Genomic DNA, 20,144 nt, shown 5'->3' on the forward strand with positions numbered 1-20,144 from the left:
TCATGCCTGTAATCCTAGCTACTCAGAAGGCAAAGATCAGGAGGATAGAAGTTTGAAGCCAGCCTCAACAAATAGTTCATGAGACACTGTCTCGAGAAAACCGACAACAAAAAAGGGTTGGGAGAGTGGCTCAAGTGTAGGCCCGGAGTTAAAACCCCAGTACTGAAAATAAAAAGCAAAAAGCAAAAAAAAAAAAACAAAAAACAAACAAAAAAAAAAAACAACAAAAAAAACCCCCCAAAAAACCCAAAAAGACCAAACCCACAAAGCCACCAGATTAGTGATGTTCACCTGTAACCCTAGCTATGCAGGTTGTAGAGATGGGAGGATACTGGATCAAGGAAGACCAGACCAGGTAAGATATAGTTGAGAACCTATCTCAAAAACAAGCTGAGTGAATCCCAGCTACATGGGAGGCATAAAAGGAGGACCATGGTCTGAGGCTGGCATTAGGCAAAAGCCAAGACCCTATCTGAGAAATAAATGAAAGCATTGAGGCATGGCTTATGTGGCAGAGTGCTAGCCTGGTTAAGCACAAGGCCCAGAGTTCAAACCCCAGTACCACAAAACAAAAATAAAACCTACAAAAATCAACACAACCTCTCCCAAACACAAAACCAACTATAAATCTTTAAAAAGAAAAACAGAACTGGAATCTCACTAACCTAAGTCTCTAGACCCAATGCCAGTTTACAGAAAATGCAAAGGACTGAGGAACATGTTAAATGACATCAGAGATGTAATCAGTACAATTCAGAACTTGGAGATGGGCGCTGGTGGCTCATGTGTGTAATCCTAGCTACACAGAAGAGATCAGAACGATAGCGGTTTGAAGCCAGCCCAGGCAAATAGTTCGTGAGACCCTACCTCAAGAAAACCCTTTGCAAGAAAGGGCTGGCGAAGTTGTTGAAGGTGTAGGGCCTGAGTTCAAGCCCCAGTACTGCCAAAAAAAAAAAAGTACCTGGGAAACCTGATTTCTTTAACAAAAACAATTCAAAGAAAGATTTGGAGCTATGTGCTGAAACACTAACATTTTAAAAGTATCTGGGGTCTTTGTGCCTGTGGTAGCAGTACGAGGGAAACACGATTTGACATGTACTAGCAATAGCCGAAGCTGGGATACAAAGGGTCTGTTACGCTTTTTTCTATTTCTGTATGCCTCAAAAAATTTTTGTAATAAAAACTTAAATAATTACATCTTTTCATGTAAATTTAAAGCCCCCAAACTATAATTAGGTGATAACTATTTGTCTAACCAGCTTCTCATAGTATAAGAATTCATTATGCTTTTTGAGTAATTATGTTTAAAACTTAATGGTTCCTAATATATCGTAACATTAGTGTTTATGTAAGTCCAGAAATACAGTTATGATTCAAAAGCACAATTTTATCAAATGAAAATCATTTAAGTCAATGTGATAAATTAAGGTTTAAATGAAACATTTAAAATAATTATAATCAAAAAAGTTGAAATATAGAAAGGAAGGAAAAAAAAAACCCAAGACATTTAACTCATGGGTTTGACATCAATACAGGTTCCAGTGCACAAGGAATTGCTTCCTTGTCTTCACAAAAGTCCAGGATAAGTTCTACACTATTGAATAGAAACAAAACATTTCTTTAAAAGCAGTACTTATTTGAAGTATTCTATGATATCTGAAAAATAATGCTGGTGTATTAGAGAAGAAAAGCTGGTATTTACTATTTCTGGATACTTCTATGAAAAAGGAGGCTAGCTATCAAAATATCTAGCACACAGTTCTGAGTGGGCACATCCTACACTCTCAATCGACATTATTCAAACTTCCCTCAGAGAAGCAACAGGGACTCCCCACATCTTGTCTGCTTTTACTACAGCAATTTTTCTTTAACCAGCAGTAAAATGTACACTGTAAAAAAAAACTGAGAAAACCACACTGATAGTAGAAAATACTCATACCTATACAAGGCTTAACATGCTGAAAGCAAGCTTTAGTCAGGTCACCTAACAGGGCAAAGGAACTCTGTCGAACTTCTGGCATCTTATCCTAAAAGAAATAAGAAGAAATTAATTCCAACATGACATAAAGAATCAGGTTCCAATTCCTTTTGATCTTTCAAGTCTTACCTGCATGCACTGATACATTAGTGTTAGGATGTTACTTCGGGCTACCAGCTGTTCAATGTTGCCTCCCAGTCCTTCTGCCAGGCCACTGAGTAAATCAAGAGCCACTATCATAAAATCTTTATCTGGAGCCTCATATTGATCTGGCTGAGCATTGTTCAGCTGAAATTTTAAAAGTTCAAGTTTTACTTTTAGTCAATTATTGAAAAAGTTTGTACATGTTGTGCTATGTTCAGAAAAATATTTATGTTAAGGGAAAGATATTTAAAAAAATACCATAGCTTGTGCAAGAGTCTTCTGTACTAGGTTTACACAACGCTGATACACAGGTTCACAGTATGGAAGGAAGCCAGACTGCAGGGCTGTGGCAACTGAAGACAGGCACTAGAAAGAATAGAGAGTGTACTGAGAAGAAGAGCCTCTACAGCCAATTTTACTCCTCAGATCTGACTGATACATTTACACTCCCATCCCAGTCAGTGGCACAGGTGGCTTTCTGGAACACATCCTGAGCCCCTGCTTAAAAGTGTACGTATGTACGCATGACGCTGTACCCTGTGGAGTCGACTATCAGGAGATATTTAGAAAGGAAAAAAAAATTTGTACTGACCTACACTCAACATGCACAAATTTTTTTCTCATCATTCCCTAAACAATATTTTATAGTAACTATTTACATAGCATTTACACTGTATTATGTATTATAATGCATTGTGTATTATATAATCTAGAGATGTGACATACACAAGAGATGTGTGTACATAATATGCAAATATTACGCTATTCTATGTGAGGAATTTGAGCACCTACAGATTTTGGTATGGGGAGGGCATGTCCTGGAACCAATCCCCCATAGATACCAAGGGACAACATATGCATATACAAATAAAATTCTTTTCTTGGGCCAAAAGTTTCACTTCTCTGGCTACAAACATTCCATGGCAAAAGTTGGTGACCCTTGAAATAACAGAGGAAACAGAATGGAAATAACTAAACTGGTCTATCAATATCAATTCAAATAGGTTTAGGCTGCTACATCTCATATTAAAAATCATATAGCCAGGCACCGGTGGCTCACACCTATAATGCTACCTACTCAGGAAACAAGAGATCAGGAGGACAGGGGTACAAAGCCAGCCCGGGGAAATATCTCCATGAGACTCTATCTCAAACAAAGCAAAACAAAACCCCATCACCAAAACCAAAAAAAGGACGGGTGGAGTGGCTCAAGGTGGAGGCCCTGAGTTCAAGCCCCAGTACTGCCAAAATAAATATATAAATAAATAAAAAATTTCAAATTAGAAAAAGATACAAATGAAATCCCTTTTCACTTGCACCAACTCCCAGTTCTACTTCACACATGTGAATAGTAACACAGATAACATATAAAAGAATTTAAAATGATTTCTTACAAATTTATTATAAACAGCAGACTAGAGATCTACATGTATAGTAAAATCCTTTGTATTTTTTAAAAAAGCTTATGTTCATTATATACTTTTTCTATTTAACATTTTTCTTAGTACAGATATTTCGTAATTCAAGTAAGAAGTATTTATTCAGCATTTAATAGAAATGGTTCTGAATATCAATGTATTAATGTTATCAAACACACCCATTTTGGATTTTTGATGACATACATTCTGAGATTAAATATTACCAACCCAGTCTAGCATACCTCAAGTAAAGGGAAGAGATCTTTATCTTCATCCTTTAACATGTTCCATTTCTGGATCAATGGAGGCATCAGCATCTGAATATATTCCTATTTACAATAATGAAAAGCATATAACGCTCTACTATCATGTGTAAACAAGTCCATTTTGAATCTATAATTAGAACCCATTTAGAGCAATTGTGTAAAAATCTTTACAGAAGGAATTTCTTTTTAATTTGCCCATAAAAGGTAAAGTTTCTTTTTCTTTTTTTTTAATGATATTATTGTTGTACTAGGGGTACACTGTGACATTTATAAAAGTATCAGAGTTGAACCCACTTCCTCCATCACTGATTCTCCTTTATCCCTCCTCCTTCCTTTACAGAAGGAATTTTAAAACCCGTGTTTTGCTCTTCATAGTCTCTTTGAAAATTTTCCTTTCTTTTTGACTTTATTTTACTTACATGTCTATTTTTAAAGTCATGTTTTGTGTATGTATATAAACATCCTCTCTGAAGCAAAATGTGAGTCACGTGATACATCACCACATCAAAATGTACAAATATACTTATTAAATCGCAATCAAGAACAATGTAAGTTTTACTTTCCAGTTATCAGAATTTTTTTAGTCCTGGGACCTGTAACATGTAAAATAGCTAGTGCTTTAGGTAACTTAAAGAGGAATATGGAGGAAAAGGATTCATAGTCACTAGTTAAACTGAAGAATAATTCATAAAAACCAGTAAATAGTCACAATAATCATGTAAATAGGTAGTATCGACTCTAAAAACAATCCACCCTCCAAACCAAACCAAAACCAACACAACTTAACTGTTTTCCAAGAAATTTTAAGTGTAATTTAAAAATCAAACATGCCTTAAGACTTTTTATAATTTTATATTAAATCATTTTTCTATTCTTCAGCAGGGAATTTCAAGCTATATTAAAATTCTATTATCACTTAAATCCTCTTCAAACAAACCCATTTGCCTCTGATATGCTACACTACAGACATGTCACTTCTTCTGTGCTACTATTTAGCACTTTTAACTTACTGCCCCAATTTCTAAATATTTTATACAGTATATGCCCATAAATGGTACACTATGAACAGAAGTCATAATATCTAGAGGAACACTTTAAGGCTGTGGTGTTTATGTATGGTGGTAGATACAAAAACACATGGGATTCAGTAAAAGTAAAATTCAGAGTATAAAATGTTCATCCCCTTTCCTCTTCTTACTCTGAAAACTGTTGGTATATTCAAGAGATGCTGGTATAACTTCTACACTAAACATATGCTTAGATTTGTATTTTTAAAGTAGCAAAAACTAACTTCATATCAACCAAAGTCTTCCCCCCATGCTTATCTACTGGTTATAGCTTATGCAACATATTTTTTTCCTATAGTAGTTGTTCAATGGATACTTACAGGTTTGTTTAAATGATGCCCGACTGAATCTGCTAATGTTCCTATGGCATCATAAAGAATGAGCAGATTCTTATGCTGGTATTTACTAAATGCGAAGACCAGTGTATCAAGTATATAAGCAAGGTAAGGAACAAGTTCTGTACAAGCCTCCTCTTCTAGTGTAGCAAAGGCACTAAAAAATTTAAGAAACAGTAAATATTTGTTGTTGTATAAAAGGAACAGCTTACAGGAGCCATGACACTCAGCCTATTATTAACAGGACACTTAATGTCCTTGCCCCATCACATTAGATGCTTACTTTTTACATTTCTTTCCCATTTCTTAGCTCTCATTCCTTTCCAAGAGGCTGTCACCCTGGGCATCTGCTTAACTGCAATGGTAAAATCTGAAACTATAATGTTGTTGGTGTTTACTCATTCAACAAGTTATTTCTTACTTACTGTTTATATAATCAGAGTGCTGCGATGAACAAGCATAGACTGAAATCAGAATTAGAATGGCTAAGTTCTACCTACACCATACCTTTATCATGCATTATCAGGGGCTACAAAATGGCAGAAATACTGTAATATTTCATATGTATCAGATGTGTAAGAATATACCAGAGTCACTCACCCCTCCTCAAATGTTCTCCAAGCCCTACTTTTAAGTGTTACTATAAATGAAATTATTTCTATTTAAAACCTAAATTTGTCTTAACTCTATAGTCCAGTCCCTCTAGTTCTTAATTTCTAAAACAATGTGTTTATCTTCTGTTTACCCAATTTGGAGCTCCCTAAAAATGATCGGCTTAAGCCACATGTTAACAAAAATATCATTCATTAGCATTCTAAACAACTTGTCCATTTCTTTCATAGCACCTGCCATAAATTATAATCATACAGTTCTTTATCATTTCCTATTAGCCTATAAGTTTCAAGATGGCAGGGACTATAAACTCATTTATTAAGTGTTTAACAATTAGTAGCTTTAAAATAAAGAAAATGAAAGAACTACAGGGAAAAGAAATCTGTCTTCCCTCAACTTCAAAAAAAGATTCAGTTATTAATCACCATATCCTCCTTGTCAACATTTTCCCATCTCATTAAAAATTAGAACTCTTCTAGATATTACTGCCTTAAATATAGTAAGGCCCAACTTAAATTCATCTCCCTCTTTTCAACAGTTATGTATTCCCATTAAAAGTGAATGGTAAAAGCAATCCTGTTTGACAAGGTTAAGAGTTAAATCTAAGGCCTGCCAGTCCTTTTAGAATATAAAACCTTGCTCCAGGAAACAAATACTGCAGCAATGAAAGCAACTCTTAGTCTGATAAAGAGACAGCCTCAAACCCAATTAACAGAACAGCTACTGGCACAGATCCACTAAGCACTAAGAATCATAGCTGGTCAGTAACAAAACATAGAATGTCTGTGGAGTTATACAAATTGACCTGTAGACTAAGGATGTAAATCCGCTCAAATTTTTGTTACTCTCTTAAGAGCAGGTCTGACACCACCATCTCTGTTGTTTGAGGGAACTCAGTGAAAGATAACATCTTCTACTGTTATTAGCCATTGAGTGGAAAAAGAATGAGTTAAGAAAAACAGAGACTGCTGTCCAGTTAAAAGCACATTTTGATTCACAAAATCATTAGATAAAAGCTGTAAATAAAGTCAAATGAAATGTGTAAAATATGCTAATGCACAAACACCAAAGCTACAGATCAGTCCCGTAAAAACTTTACCAAGAAAAAGCAGAGAAAACTAAACTTTCTGTCAGAGCTGGAAAGTTCTGTTGTGAAATATTCCATAAATGACTCAGTACCAGTATTCCATCATTTATCTCACTGGATTACCAATTCTCATACGTCTATGTTATGAATTTGTCCCACCTGCAGGCAGCTTCTTGTACTCTCTTGTTGCTATCCAGGATACGTTTTAGCAATTCTGTCATTAATGGCTTCAGGTATGTGTCCGGTGGCTGGCTGACTACCCAGTGTGCATAGCGGCTAAGAGTCCAGCATGTTATGGAACGCACAAGAGCCTTTTTATCAGAGAGGCACTGAATAAGGTGAGGAATGAGCTCAGGCAGGTATGGAATCATGCCCTGCATGCAACCTAGAAAAAATAATAACAACTGAAATTGGAGTTCACTGTATTCCTATGAATACAGTACCTTTGCTACAAAAATGATGGCTTTCAGAAATGCCTGTAAAATACTTTAATTTCTTTTAGAGAGAGATTTATAGACAAGACAGGATCAATAATAACCCTTTCTAGAGGATGGTGACACTCTTGCTTAATCATGTTTCCTAAACTTTTCTAGGGAATAAAGCTATTTTATATCATTCTGTTCCCTTTACTCCAACAAAAACATCTGTAAAATATCTGGATGGGGTTAGGAGTAAACCTATGATTATGTAGAAACTTATCCTATAGTAGTAGATTCAATCATCCCTTTCAAGGTTAACATGGACGAGTCTTGTCTACCCCCACACTGGCATTACAAGAGAACAAGAATTTAAGAGTACATGACTTCAGAGTGAATCTTAGCTGACCATGGAACAATTATTCAAGGAGCCTAGTCTTATTAGGGCCTATTAAGAACTTTACAATTCAAACTGGACTTACCTTCAGCAATTGCTCCTAAAACCAAGATGCCTGATTCCTTCACAACCCATTCATGATGGAAAAGCAATTCTTTCAGAAGTGGCAAAATATGTGGCAGCAGCTCATCGCGATACACATTTGCAAGCACGTCTAGGGCAGCTGCAGAGCATTTTCCTAAAGGAGTAGTTCATGAAACAATAGCGCTTTAACTTCTATTATAAGTGAACTGTATATTGAGTATTTATTGTATGTATAATGCTCTACTCATATTTTATAGTTTTAAAGTAAAAATTCAATAGGAGGTAGTCACACAAAAATTCTACTGAAAACATTGTTATGACAAAGAATTAACAATCCATCATGAAGACATTCTACTCTGTACATCAGTGCCAGAGTAGAATTCTTTTGTCTACATAGAAAAATTAAAACACTGTTTACTCAATTCAGTGCTTCCAAAATAGGATTCTTTCTGTCACAGTCGTACAGCAAAATATACTCATTTTTCAGTTCTACCTAATATTTCTAGGGTAGATCATTTAGAATCAAGAATGCAATTACTTAGCTGGAAGTCAGGCACATAAATTGAATAAAACTCACCACTACATAAAGCACAAAATATGCCAGAAAATATTCTTTACATGGCCAGGTGCAGTGGCTCACATCTATAATCCAAACTACTTGAGATTGTAGTTCAAGGGTAGCCTGGGAAAAAAATTTAGTGAGATCTCCATCTCAACAAACTAGCTGGGCATGGTGGTACATTTCTGTAATCCCAACTACAGAAGAGGACAAAGTAGGAGAAGCAAAGTCTTAGGCTGGCTGGAGCAAAAAGTTAGACCTTACTAATTATAAAGCAAAAAGGGCTGCAGGTATGGCTCAAAGTGGTAGAGCCCTTGCTAGGCAAGCACAGGCCCTGAGTTCAAACCCTACTTCCACCATTCCACCAAAAAGAAAAAAAAAAAAAATCCCCGACCCCGACCCTTTTTTGGCAGTACTGGTGTTTGAACCCAGCGCCTCATACATGCTCAGCCAGTGCTCTACCTCTTAACGTGCACTCTGCCCTCTCTCTACCTTTTGCCACTGGGGATTAAACTCAGGGCCTCCCAAATCACTTGAGCATGCCTTTTTGCTTTTAGTTTTTCAGATAGGGTCTTGCACCAACTTTGCTCAGGTTGGCCTTGAACTCATGATCCTCCTGACTTAGCCTCCCAAGTGCGGGGATTGCACGTGTACATCACCAAACCCAGCTGTTCAAGAAGGGTTTCACTATGTAGTCTGGATGGTCCTGGAACTATTTTCCTGCCTCAATCTCCTAAGTGCTGCAATATAGGCATATTCCTATAAAATGTTCCAAAGTAGCCAAGTGTGCTTTTCAGTCTCTGACTTACTTAGATTCCAGTCAGAAATTGTATCATCATCATCGATTTCATCATCTTCATCATCTTCCTCTTCAATTCCATCTTCATCATGCTGCTGAGCCACTGTCCTTGATCGATGAAAACGTGGCCTTATATCCTGCTCACTATCAGGAATTGTTTCGTCTTCTTCAACATCACCCTATTTTTTTTAAATTTAAAAAAGACATTCTTAATGACATTAATATAAGCTAATAGAATTTAACAACTGTCAGCATATCCAGCCCTTCCAACTGCACAATAAGCTGGGATAATCTAAGTGTATCTGAATCAAATTCAGATCAAGATCAACATATTTAAAATCAACTCCAAATAGTTTAAGTCAAGGGTAAACTAATGATAACCGTCCTTATTGTCACTAGCTAGTACCAATTAAGCTAGAATTTATTACCACCTATGTTCATTATGCTTGCTCTAGCTTTGAACTTCTGTAAGCTTATTATATGGAACAGGAAGCCTAATGATTACATATTTTCTGTTCTAAATAAATCATAAGTGTCCTTTTGGCCAAATTCAAAGATTTACTAAGTCAACATAGGTTATCAACCATCTCCCTATTCGTCAGAAAACAGTTTTCTTACCTTCAGTAGGATAATATCTATATCTGAGTACTTCATGCCATTCACTAACACAGGAATCAACCTATAAAGAAATCAATCCATGAAACAAAGATCTAAACATCTCAACTGAGTAAGTCTTAACTTTATATATATACTAATAAAACCAATGAGACAAGCACTAGTGATACTGTCTTTGGGTATTCAGCCTGCCTTCATTAAGTAAGGAATACTAACAGGGAAAAAGGAAGCAAACAAGACTTAAAATTGGGGATCTAAGAAGTACAAGCCAGCCAAACTTTTATGCTCAAAGCCCTCTCAAGTTCTCCAAAAGAAAGCTTAATAGTAATTTGCTATCCAGACCTTAAGTAGCAAGAAAGGCTAGGAAGAGGAAAACTCACATGAAAATCTATTGGTAAGTTTTGGGACAAGATGAAGGGTTACATTTTCCTTATAAAATAGAAGTTGTCAATGTCAATGTAAAGAACTTCAGATGTGTGATAAAGATTTAACACAGTTGCTCTAGTGAATGGAAGATAAAGGCTGATTTGGAGCAAGTGTTGGCAGACAGTGAAGTTCACAAATTTCTACAGTCAACAATGCCCCCAGAGGTGTAATTTTCTCCAACAGTACACAACAGCATGTTTAAAGAAGTAGAGGAGGAAAATAACCCAATACTCCAGAGTAGAGGAGAAAGATAAGGGATATCTGGAAGTTTTATGAAGAAGATGGCTGTTTTGTGATTATGGTTATCAAATAGAAGAAAAAAAATCTGAAATTGAGAGAAAAAGTCAAGGGCCCTGGCATCAGGTGGCAGTTAGGTTCTAATGAAGTTTGCAGGAAATATGGAACTAATAAAGCTAGTCAAGTAAGAGCATAAGCTTGCAAAGTGAGATATGGGTGTTAAGTATGACCACGTGGCAATCTATCGTATGTCTGAACAGTCATTGGGCAGATCGTTATTTTTGAACAGGTCTAATTATTAAGCAGCTTTTTTCTGGCGCCAATAGTAGCCATTAGAAGCAAGAGTTTTTAATGCAACAAATGTTAAGAACTTAAATACATGCTAGGCACTGGGTTATTTTACATGGATAATCCATACAACAGTCCTATAGGATATTGAGAATAAAGGTGAGAAAAAGACAAAAAAATTTGGTGGAAAAGCAAATGAGGAACTTTTCTACCATAGAACAAAGCACATTACTAAATGCTCAAAAATGAAAATAGTACAACACTGGTTGAAAAACAGAAAATAACACTATCTAGTCTAGAAACCGATTATCCTTGTTATATTAGTGTTTCAAAGAGTTAATATTGATAGGCTTCATATATATAGTATATTTTAATTCTTAAGCAAACTTTTTTCTGCTCAGCTTAAGCAAGTCTGGTTAAAAGAGCTAAGAAAACAAGTTCTTTTATCACATTTCTTATTGATGTTAATATTCTCCAACTGTGTCAATGCATCATCTAAAAAAATAAAAGCAGTCCTGTTTTATATATAAAAATGGCTCCCAGACCTGAGTTAACCCCACTACTGAAAAAGAAAAAAAGGCTCCCAAACAGTAGTAGGGAAGACAGGAATTAAAATTCAGTTATGACTGGCTTGAGTTATTTAATGTTTGTACTAATTAGCACAGAAAATGAGGTACTTGTCTCTTACTTTGTTACCAAATTTCTGCCCATTTTAAGAATGTTCAGATTGCATTAGTATGACAAAACATCTGCTCAGGTTTTCATTAAATAGTTCTATAGTTTTTATAAGAATGTTTATGACTTTCAAGAGTTAAGTGACCCTACAAGCAAGACCCCAAAATATAAAAATGGCATCACAAATTAGAGATGAGAATAATTAATACATGAATTTCCTAGAGAAAAAAAAATCCATTAAGCACATTGTCTTGTACTTTAACCCATAGGAAGTTCTAGACTGCCTAGAAGAAAAATGAGCTACTTTCTTGACTGGGAAAGAATTTATTGGGGAGTGGGGGGGGGGGAACGGACCTTAGTTGAATACATGAAAACGAGAACATCTAGGTACCACAGTCATCTGGGAAAAAAATATGGGACTCCACAATTACTAAACCAGACATAAATTTTCTAGAGAACAATTTGGAATATTTACGAAGAACCATTAAAATGCTCATAAACTTCAACCGTGGTAAAAACCACTCCCGGGAATTCTACCGGAAAGAGATAATCATTTATGAACAAAGAAATGTTCATTTCAGGATTAAATAAATCCAAACGACCCTAAATAGTCAACACAGAAAAATATTTACACAGTGTACACAGATAATAGTCAATTACAAATTTATCCACACGGGATAGTAAATACTCACTAAAATTTTTAAAGAATTACCTACAGGTAAGAAGCCTGTAGTTGTGAGCTTGCACCCAGTGTGGAGCTGAGATGGCCTGTCTGGGGCCTTACAGAACTAAACGTGTGGATAGCTGAACTTATTTCCTATATGTAACTTTTACTTCACTGGTTCTTCCACTCTGAATTGGCCACATGTTTGCTGAAGAGACATGTTTTCTTCTAAGATAATAGATTCTTTTTAAAAAAAAAGAAAAGAAGAAAGAAAAAACTTTTTCTATTGTTTGAGGGGAAAAAAAAAATCAGTGTTTCTTGGGAAACTGTGTATCTTCTCCCAAAATACAAATAAAATGTTTATGAAATGTTAAAAAAAAAAGAGGAAATTTAAAATTTTCTGCAATTTAATATTCTTTTTGAGCCTATATTACTTTACTTTCAGAAAAAAGCAAGGCTTACTTTTTTGTAATGTAAAACAACTCTTTTTATTATTTTGATATTAGAGATATTGTATATTTATAATTTGTACACTTAAAAGGAATTGGACCAGGCTGAAAGAAATTCTAAAAACAAAAACCAATTTCATAGCATCACAAATGGGAGAGCATTTTTGAGAAAAAACAAACTCCCATCATGGAGTTTGTGGTCAAATTAAGATTATTAAAAAGGGTCCTGCACCATGAACTATCCAAAATTAATTAGTAATCAGAATAAACTATCCCTTATGTAATTTTAAAACAGGTTAATTACTTTTTGAAAACCTATTAAGTCAGACTTCTTTAAAACCTCACTCCCTGATGGCAGAAAAGTGAATTTCATAAAAACACAAGTTTGAAGAATCACTGTTAAGAAATCAAGTTTAATTATAAGGCAGCATTTGTAAACAGGAACACTTACTTAGGAAGATGCCTTACAAGCACATCTTTGCATATTGGCTGCTCAGCCAAAGTGAGCCAAAATTCACAGGCTTCTAAAGCCACATTTTCATCTTGGTCTTGGGTCCTTTGTAGCATGTACTGTAAAAAGAATCTTAATATTAATCAGTTTAAACCATGCAACTAATATGAACTCAGTCCCATATGAGACAATTTATCATGGCTTTCAACAGACTTTATGATAAAAAAAAAAAAAAAGGCTCCTAGAATGACAAGAGCATCAAAAATATCAGAAACCTAACATCTGTGAAGGTAGAGGATATGAGAGTATGTATTGAAAGCTGTTGAAAATGGGGGGTAGGAGGGAAAAGGTAAGGGAGAGCAATGGAAGGGTTGAACAGACCAAAGTAAAGTATACTCACAGCAGGCATACAATGAGAAATCCCTTTGAACACCAACTTAAATACTAATAACGAAAGACAGGACTGTAAAATACGTACAGTTTTGGGAGGGTAATTTGGGGAAGGGGAGGGTGGATGAATGGGATTTAAGGTGAAGATGAACGGTTGACGAACTTCATATATGTTTATGAAATAGAAGAAAGAAACCTCTTGCAACTGCTTTAAGTGGGGTGAGGAGCGGGAGAGATGGTGGGGGTGATCTAACCAATGTTCAAAATAAGCCTACTTGGAATTGGCATAATGCATCCCCCTGTACAATGAATGTATCCTAATTAAAAAAAAAAAAAAAAAAAAAAACTCCTAGGCGATCTAAAATGCAGCTACATTTAAGAGTACCTGCTTTAGAATGTTGCCCAAGGGAAAGCGTTCACTGTATTTATTATGTTTCTGTAATGACTTTATAAAATCACTGAGACTTGACATGAGAATGTTAATAATCAAATATTAAGTCTTCTCAAATTAGGAATTCCATCATATTCTTAAAATAATCTTTTTATAACAAAAGTACTTGTCTCTTGTAGATAGACTTTCACATGTTTAGTATACATATTGAAATTACACGTTTGTCTCTTTAATTTGGAAAGAGGAAAGTAGAAGTAACATTTCATAGTGTGACTATAATTTATAGTTTTTAATAAAATGGTTTTATCATGTCCTCTGATCATATAAAGCTAAACTTTCTCCTATGTTTTCCTAATGTACCTGGGGCTGGAATCAGGCCCAATTTATGAATTCCTAATACACATCCTTTCATGGGTTGAAACATGTAACATGACAAAGTATGGCACACAACAGCTGTCACAGGTCTGTTCCACTACATACACATCATGTCGTACTTCTATGTTACTGAGTACTGCTGAGTGAAGAAATGTAATGTAAATTAGGTCCTCAAACTTTGACCTAGCAAGTAATATAATTTCAAAACCTTGTGATTAATTACAAGCTCTCTAAGCTTTTAACCAATCCTGCCTAACTCTTCAGAGAATAGACTCATCATAGAAAACATCATCTCCACTTCATGTTGCTACAGATCTTGTCTGTACAACAATCCTTCCTTTGAGAAAAGTTGCTGCACACCACGGATGTTAGCCTTCTTCTACCACATCCTAACCCCCATTCTTCAAAGATCCTCCTTGTCCACACAATATGGAACTTTGGAAGTGAAAGGGAGGCTCTAGATAATACGCCATTTAAAGAACTTGCAAAGCTACTTACTACTAGTGTAGGACTACACTTAGCAATGGGAAAACAGATGGTAAAATTTAACTCCAGCACAACCGTCTATTGACTAAAGAATATTATTCTAATAGTAATTATCTTACATATTCCGTTCCTACAAATATGGCTAAACTGAATGACACTTAAAATTTCCTAGTAAAATTATTTTAATTGTATAGGAACCAAGAGTCTTTAAAAATTTAAATGGCTCTGAAACTGTAATAGTCAATGTCTTTTCTAGTGAGAAATCTTATCATTTTTGTAAGTCAAATGTCAATCAGATGAACTTTATTCCAAGAATATGGCACTTAATCTTCCCAAATATTGATCATTTAGCCTACACATTTAATAAACACAATCTAAGTATTTCCTAGTTATCCCAATTAAAAGTTATCTACTTCTTTAAATAACTTCTTCCATAGCATCTTAAATTTCACAAAAGAAAAACATCATCATAAAGGAGATTTATAATTTAAAAACAATCATACTTATTTTTGTACTGTCCCCCAAATGCGCTACATAAATTTAAAACTATAGTTTGATATTATTCATTTAGTGCCTCACATTTTTCTTGGGGAAAAAATGAGGAGAGAGTCTCTAAGGTGCCTGAGTTACCTCAACGATATTGTGCATGTGAGGAAGCAGACGGTCCATTCGAACCTCAAGCAACATCACAAGTGCTCGGCACACATTTTTCCGCACCTCTGGTTCTTCATCACCAGCCAACGCAAAGAGATTCTATTGCACAAGAAACACATTTTTTTCCAGTTAAAACATTTCAATATGTTAAAAAGGTTCATACACAGTAACAAGTGATCTGTCAGCTGGTGATATTTAAACAAACAGTAAGAAGGCGTAACACAAAAAGAATGAATTGACCTACAATTTAAAAGAAGAAAACTAAATATAAGAATACAGTGTCAATAAAAGATGAAAAGGGATTCATTCATTCTTTCTGGCTGTATACTCAGCAGTGTTTTGAGGGAATTTTTGATCTCTAAGAATGAAATTGTATAATCAGGAGACAGGGGTCACCCAGTAGTAGAAGTAATGATCTGATTCCAAAGTGCTGCTGCTCACCAAATTGACTATTGAACACCATACAGTTATGTATGATGTTCCCAACAAGTTCCTCTACAAGGTTAAAAAACAAATGTCTGACTGAACATTAGATTTTTTTGTTTAATTTAAACAATTCCAGTTTTGCAGATGAGGAAATGAAAGCTCATGGAGCAACTCGCAAGCTAGTATGAGATTTGAAATTAGCCTCCATGTAATCTTAGGTCCACGCTCACTCCACTATGCCAACAGTTTCCACTGCAAGAATAACCTGTTTCTTGTAGAGGTTGCAAGTGATGGACTATTTAAATAAATTTCATCTGATGGAAATAAAAGTCAAAGTGCTTAAAGAACCTTGAAGTTGCTACTACTAAGCAGCAGGTTTTGTAGTACTGGGGTGCACCTCTTGGAAAACTGGGATTTGAAGAGGCTTTTGGGTGGAATCCATGGTCACAAGCATGCTAGACAAGTGCTCTACTACTGAGCTACATTTCTAGCCCAAGTAGCAGGTCTTCAAAAGAAACTGTACTGCCTACAGACCATGGTCAAAAAACTATGCTCTCGTCTTTCTGCTTTTATCCAAAAGTCCAGAGAGCGTTTTTAGAAATTTAAAAATCAATTTTTCCCTTGACACTTCTAATTTTATAATAGAAAGCAGAAATATAGTTATACATTGTTTAACTCTAGAGAGACATTCATAGTTAATTTGAATGGTTTAGTAAGGAAAACAATTTTTTAAGTAATCAAGGTATTAATAAGCAGAAAAACACATCCTCAGAATCAATGTTTGTATTGTGATATAAGCAGAAAAATTAGTAACAGAAAAAGTGTTTTTGCTTTCAGCTAACAAAAACCAGTCTAGAGGCTGGGTACCGTGGCTCAAGCCCTAGCTCTTTGGGAGGCAGAGACTGGGAGGTTCACTGCTCAAGGCCAGCCTGGGCAAAATGTTCACAAGACCCCATCTCAACCAATGGCTGGGCATGGAGTCATGCACCCATCATCACCCCAGCTAGATGCAAACAGAATCATGGTCCAGGTTGGCTTGGGGCATAAAGCAAGACCCTATCTCAAAAATAACTAAAGCAAAAAGGACTAGTAGTATGGCTGAAGTGGTAGACTGCCCACCTAGTTGGCACAGGCCCTGAGTTCAACTCCCAGTACTGCCAAAACAAAACAAAAATAATCAACAACAAAACCCCTGAAAAGTCCATACTGTATCACATTTTAATATTATAAAGATAACTAAATATTAATAGTTTACAATATTTAACCTCAAAAATACAGGCAGGGGTCAAATCTTACCTCAATAAAAGAATCAATGTGCAACATCAGAGCTTGAGTCCTACTGATAATAAACTGATTGACACATGCAACAGCATGAGACCTAGAAACAAAGTTTAAAATTTAACACATAATATACAGAAACTATTTTCTGTCTCCAAAAAGCTAATAAGAACATTGTTGCATAAAAAAATGATGGTATATTCATGCTAATATACACCCACTAAAAAGAATTAATCAGCCAGGTGCTGGTGGCTCACAGCCTGTAATCCTAGTTACTGAGGAGGCAGAGATCAGGAGGATCACAGTTTGAAGCCAGCCTAGGGCAAATAGTTCACAAGACCCTACCTCAAAAATACCTAACACAAAAGGCAGTAGAGTGGCTCAAGGTGAAGGCCCTCAGTTCAAGCCCTAGTACAGCAAAAAAAAAAAAAAAAAAAAGAATCAAATCTCTGTGTATCAACAAAGAATGTGAATGATATACTAAGTGCAAAACACAAGTTACAAAGCAGTGTCAGGGTTTCTAAGCAAGTGAAAAATATCTGATGCTATGATCTCTTAGGAGGGTTACTGCAAGAGGGTCTAACTGGTTCCCCAACTTTTATTGATCTGAACCCCACCACAACCTGTTTGACACGTGAACAATTTTACACTCTTGTTCAAATTGCTCCAATTAAAACCTGATCTATTTTTTCTGAGAAAGGACAAATGGCAAATATTGTTTAAGCATCATGGGCCACATCAGACCTCCTGTATCTTCATTTTCTCCTCTTTAAAAATGATCTTTTAAAATATAAATATCACTTTTACTTTGCAGGTTATGGGCTGAGTTTGGCCCAACAAGTGTGTGCTGACAACTACTCAGGACACTCCTTTATAATGGGGTTCTCCTGCTTAACTTCAATTACTACTAGTGCTGTAGCCAACATATTTCAGGGTCTTTTCCTTTGCTGTTCTGCTTTAAATGTTCTTCATTGTGATTTTTCAGATTTGCTAATTCATTCATAATCCTTCCATGGTATCAGAAGTCAACAGGAAAGAAAAAGTATTTTGAGGTTTTCAAATTTAGAACAAGAATCTTCAGAGGCCCTACTACTAACATTTCACAAATAACTTTTAGAAAGTTAAGAACAGCTGGAATTATTTAAGTTTTTAAGTTAAAGCTACAACATTCAACCCAAAAAGGTACCATTTATAACACTATCAAAAACTAAGTGTCTAGGAATATATCCAATAAAATTTCAAGACTGATAAAAGGATAGGCATAAAAATTTTAGCAATCAATATCATGAAGATACGTTTGTCTCCCAAATTGATTTATAGTTTCAACTCGATTCTAATATAAATTTCAACAGTTTTTCATGGCACTTGCTAATTCTATAGTTTATATAGAAGAGAAATGCACAGTACTGTCCAGGTGTAACCTCTCAATACCATTTCCCATGAAAAGGAAAAAAATTTAGGCCAGAAATGTAGATGAAAAACCTGGAACCCCATGGATGGCTGTGCACATAAAATTAATGTCAAAACTTCTTTGAAGTGCATGCCTATATTTCCAGTTATTGGGAAGGTAACTACTTGGAAGGTTTGCCTGAGTAAAAAGGTGTGAGACCTGGCCTGAAAAACAAAAGAGCTGGAGGATTAGCTGTGCAAAGTGCTTTCTTAGCATGCCAAAGGTCCTAGGTTCAATCCCCAGTACTGCAGGAAGAAAATCAAGTCAAACCAAGTTTCTTTATATAGATTATTTGATGATTAAATAATAATGAAGGGAGAGCAATTATTCATGGTACATATTCATGTATGTTGATTTCATAATGGTATCTTTCTGACAATGGGTAAATGGCTTTTTTCCCTGAAGAATAAATTTTTTCCAATTTCATCTCTCCCCTGTACATGATTATATATACACATTACATATATGTGTGTATGTATATATAAAAATATACATTTTGTGGTACTGGGGATTGAACTCAGGGACTTAGTCTTAAGCAAGCACGCTACCACTTGAGTCACGCCTCAGTCCTTTTGATTTTAGTTTATTAGATAGGGCTCTACACTTTTGCCACAGCTATCCTCCTACCTCTCTGTCTCTCTACTAACTGGAATTATAGGCGTTCACCATCACACACAGCCTAAGACCTTATTTTTCAAATTTGAAAAAAAGGTTTTTTTTTAAAAGAAGCATTTGAGGTATTCAGTAAGCTCAGAGCAAATTACAAAGTAGAGAATATTTCAATTCTAATTTTTCATACTGGAATGTCTGCATATTTTAGGTCAAATACTGTTTAGCCTTACTTCAATACTTATTTTATTAAACAAAACTCTTATTTATGGCTATTTCAAGTGCCAAATTCACATCCTGTAAAACTGCATGCTTTATTATCTTCATTTCATTCTGGGACTGAATATGAGTTTACTTTAAAAATAGTAGCACCATCAAAAATTTCTTCCAAGTTGAGATATTCGAGAGCACACTTTAAAAAACTGAAAATTTATTGCAATTTGCTAAAAGCCTCCAAACTGCAGATTTTTACAAAATATATCAGAATCAGTATAAAGCTATGGTCATAAAATGAAGGGCTATAATAAACCTATACTTACATGAAAGCTGGAATATGACAAGTTAGATTTTAAAACAATGGGGAATTATTTTAATGAATGCAGCAGGAAAAAACTGGTACTCAAATGGAAAACACAGTGTATTCCTGGCTTTAGAGCCCTGTGCAGTGGAAGGTACCTATGTACCTGTATAATTCCATATATAATGGTCAGCTAAGGTACAATCTGAGCCCAGGTCAAGAGTCTGAGACTAGGCTGGGCAGTAAGGGGAAACCCTGGCTTTGAAAAAAGAAAAAAGTGGGGGGGAGGAAAAGGAGATGTCCTTATTTGAAACCAAACACCTACAGATACCAAATACGTTAAACTAGTAAGTATCAAAAGCACAAATAATCCAGTAAAACAAAAGACATGTATAGCCAATAGCATGTAACAATACATTCAACATTCTTAATGACAGAAAACTACACTATCAATACAACAATGATACTGTGTCTATTTGATTAACAGCATTTAAAATGTGTGATAATACCAAATGATGAACATATAAATCTTGCTAATAGTACAAATTGGTGCAACCTCTTCAGAAAAGTTTGGTATTAGCACTATTCACTGTAGCAAAAA

General features: G+C 35.3%; 1 protein-coding gene across 5 annotated transcripts in view; it reads right to left on the reverse strand.

Moving 5' to 3' along the window:
- The window catches only part of Tnpo1 (transportin 1), an 83,566-nt gene that overhangs the window by 17,867 nt on the left and 45,555 nt on the right, over window positions 1-20,144 (reverse strand). For all 5 annotated transcript variants that reach the window (XM_074077316.1, XM_074077319.1, XM_074077317.1 and 2 more), the window contains 12 exons: window positions 16,986-17,067; window positions 15,240-15,362; window positions 12,968-13,086; window positions 9,781-9,841; window positions 9,173-9,341; window positions 7,806-7,958; window positions 7,067-7,292; window positions 5,194-5,365; window positions 3,783-3,869; window positions 2,381-2,488; window positions 2,108-2,266; window positions 1,940-2,027 (listed from right to left, as the gene is read on the reverse strand). In XM_074077316.1, the coding sequence (XP_073933417.1) occupies window positions 1,940-2,027; window positions 2,108-2,266; window positions 2,381-2,488; window positions 3,783-3,869; window positions 5,194-5,365; window positions 7,067-7,292; window positions 7,806-7,958; window positions 9,173-9,341; window positions 9,781-9,841; window positions 12,968-13,086; window positions 15,240-15,362; window positions 16,986-17,067 (1,547 nt within the window). The remainder of the gene's footprint in view (window positions 1-1,939; window positions 2,028-2,107; window positions 2,267-2,380; window positions 2,489-3,782; window positions 3,870-5,193; window positions 5,366-7,066; window positions 7,293-7,805; window positions 7,959-9,172; window positions 9,342-9,780; window positions 9,842-12,967; window positions 13,087-15,239; window positions 15,363-16,985; window positions 17,068-20,144) is intronic.

Source organism: Castor canadensis, chromosome 6 (assembly GCF_047511655.1).
Source record: "Castor canadensis chromosome 6, mCasCan1.hap1v2, whole genome shotgun sequence".
NCBI classification, from domain to species: Eukaryota; Metazoa; Chordata; class Mammalia; order Rodentia; family Castoridae; genus Castor; species Castor canadensis.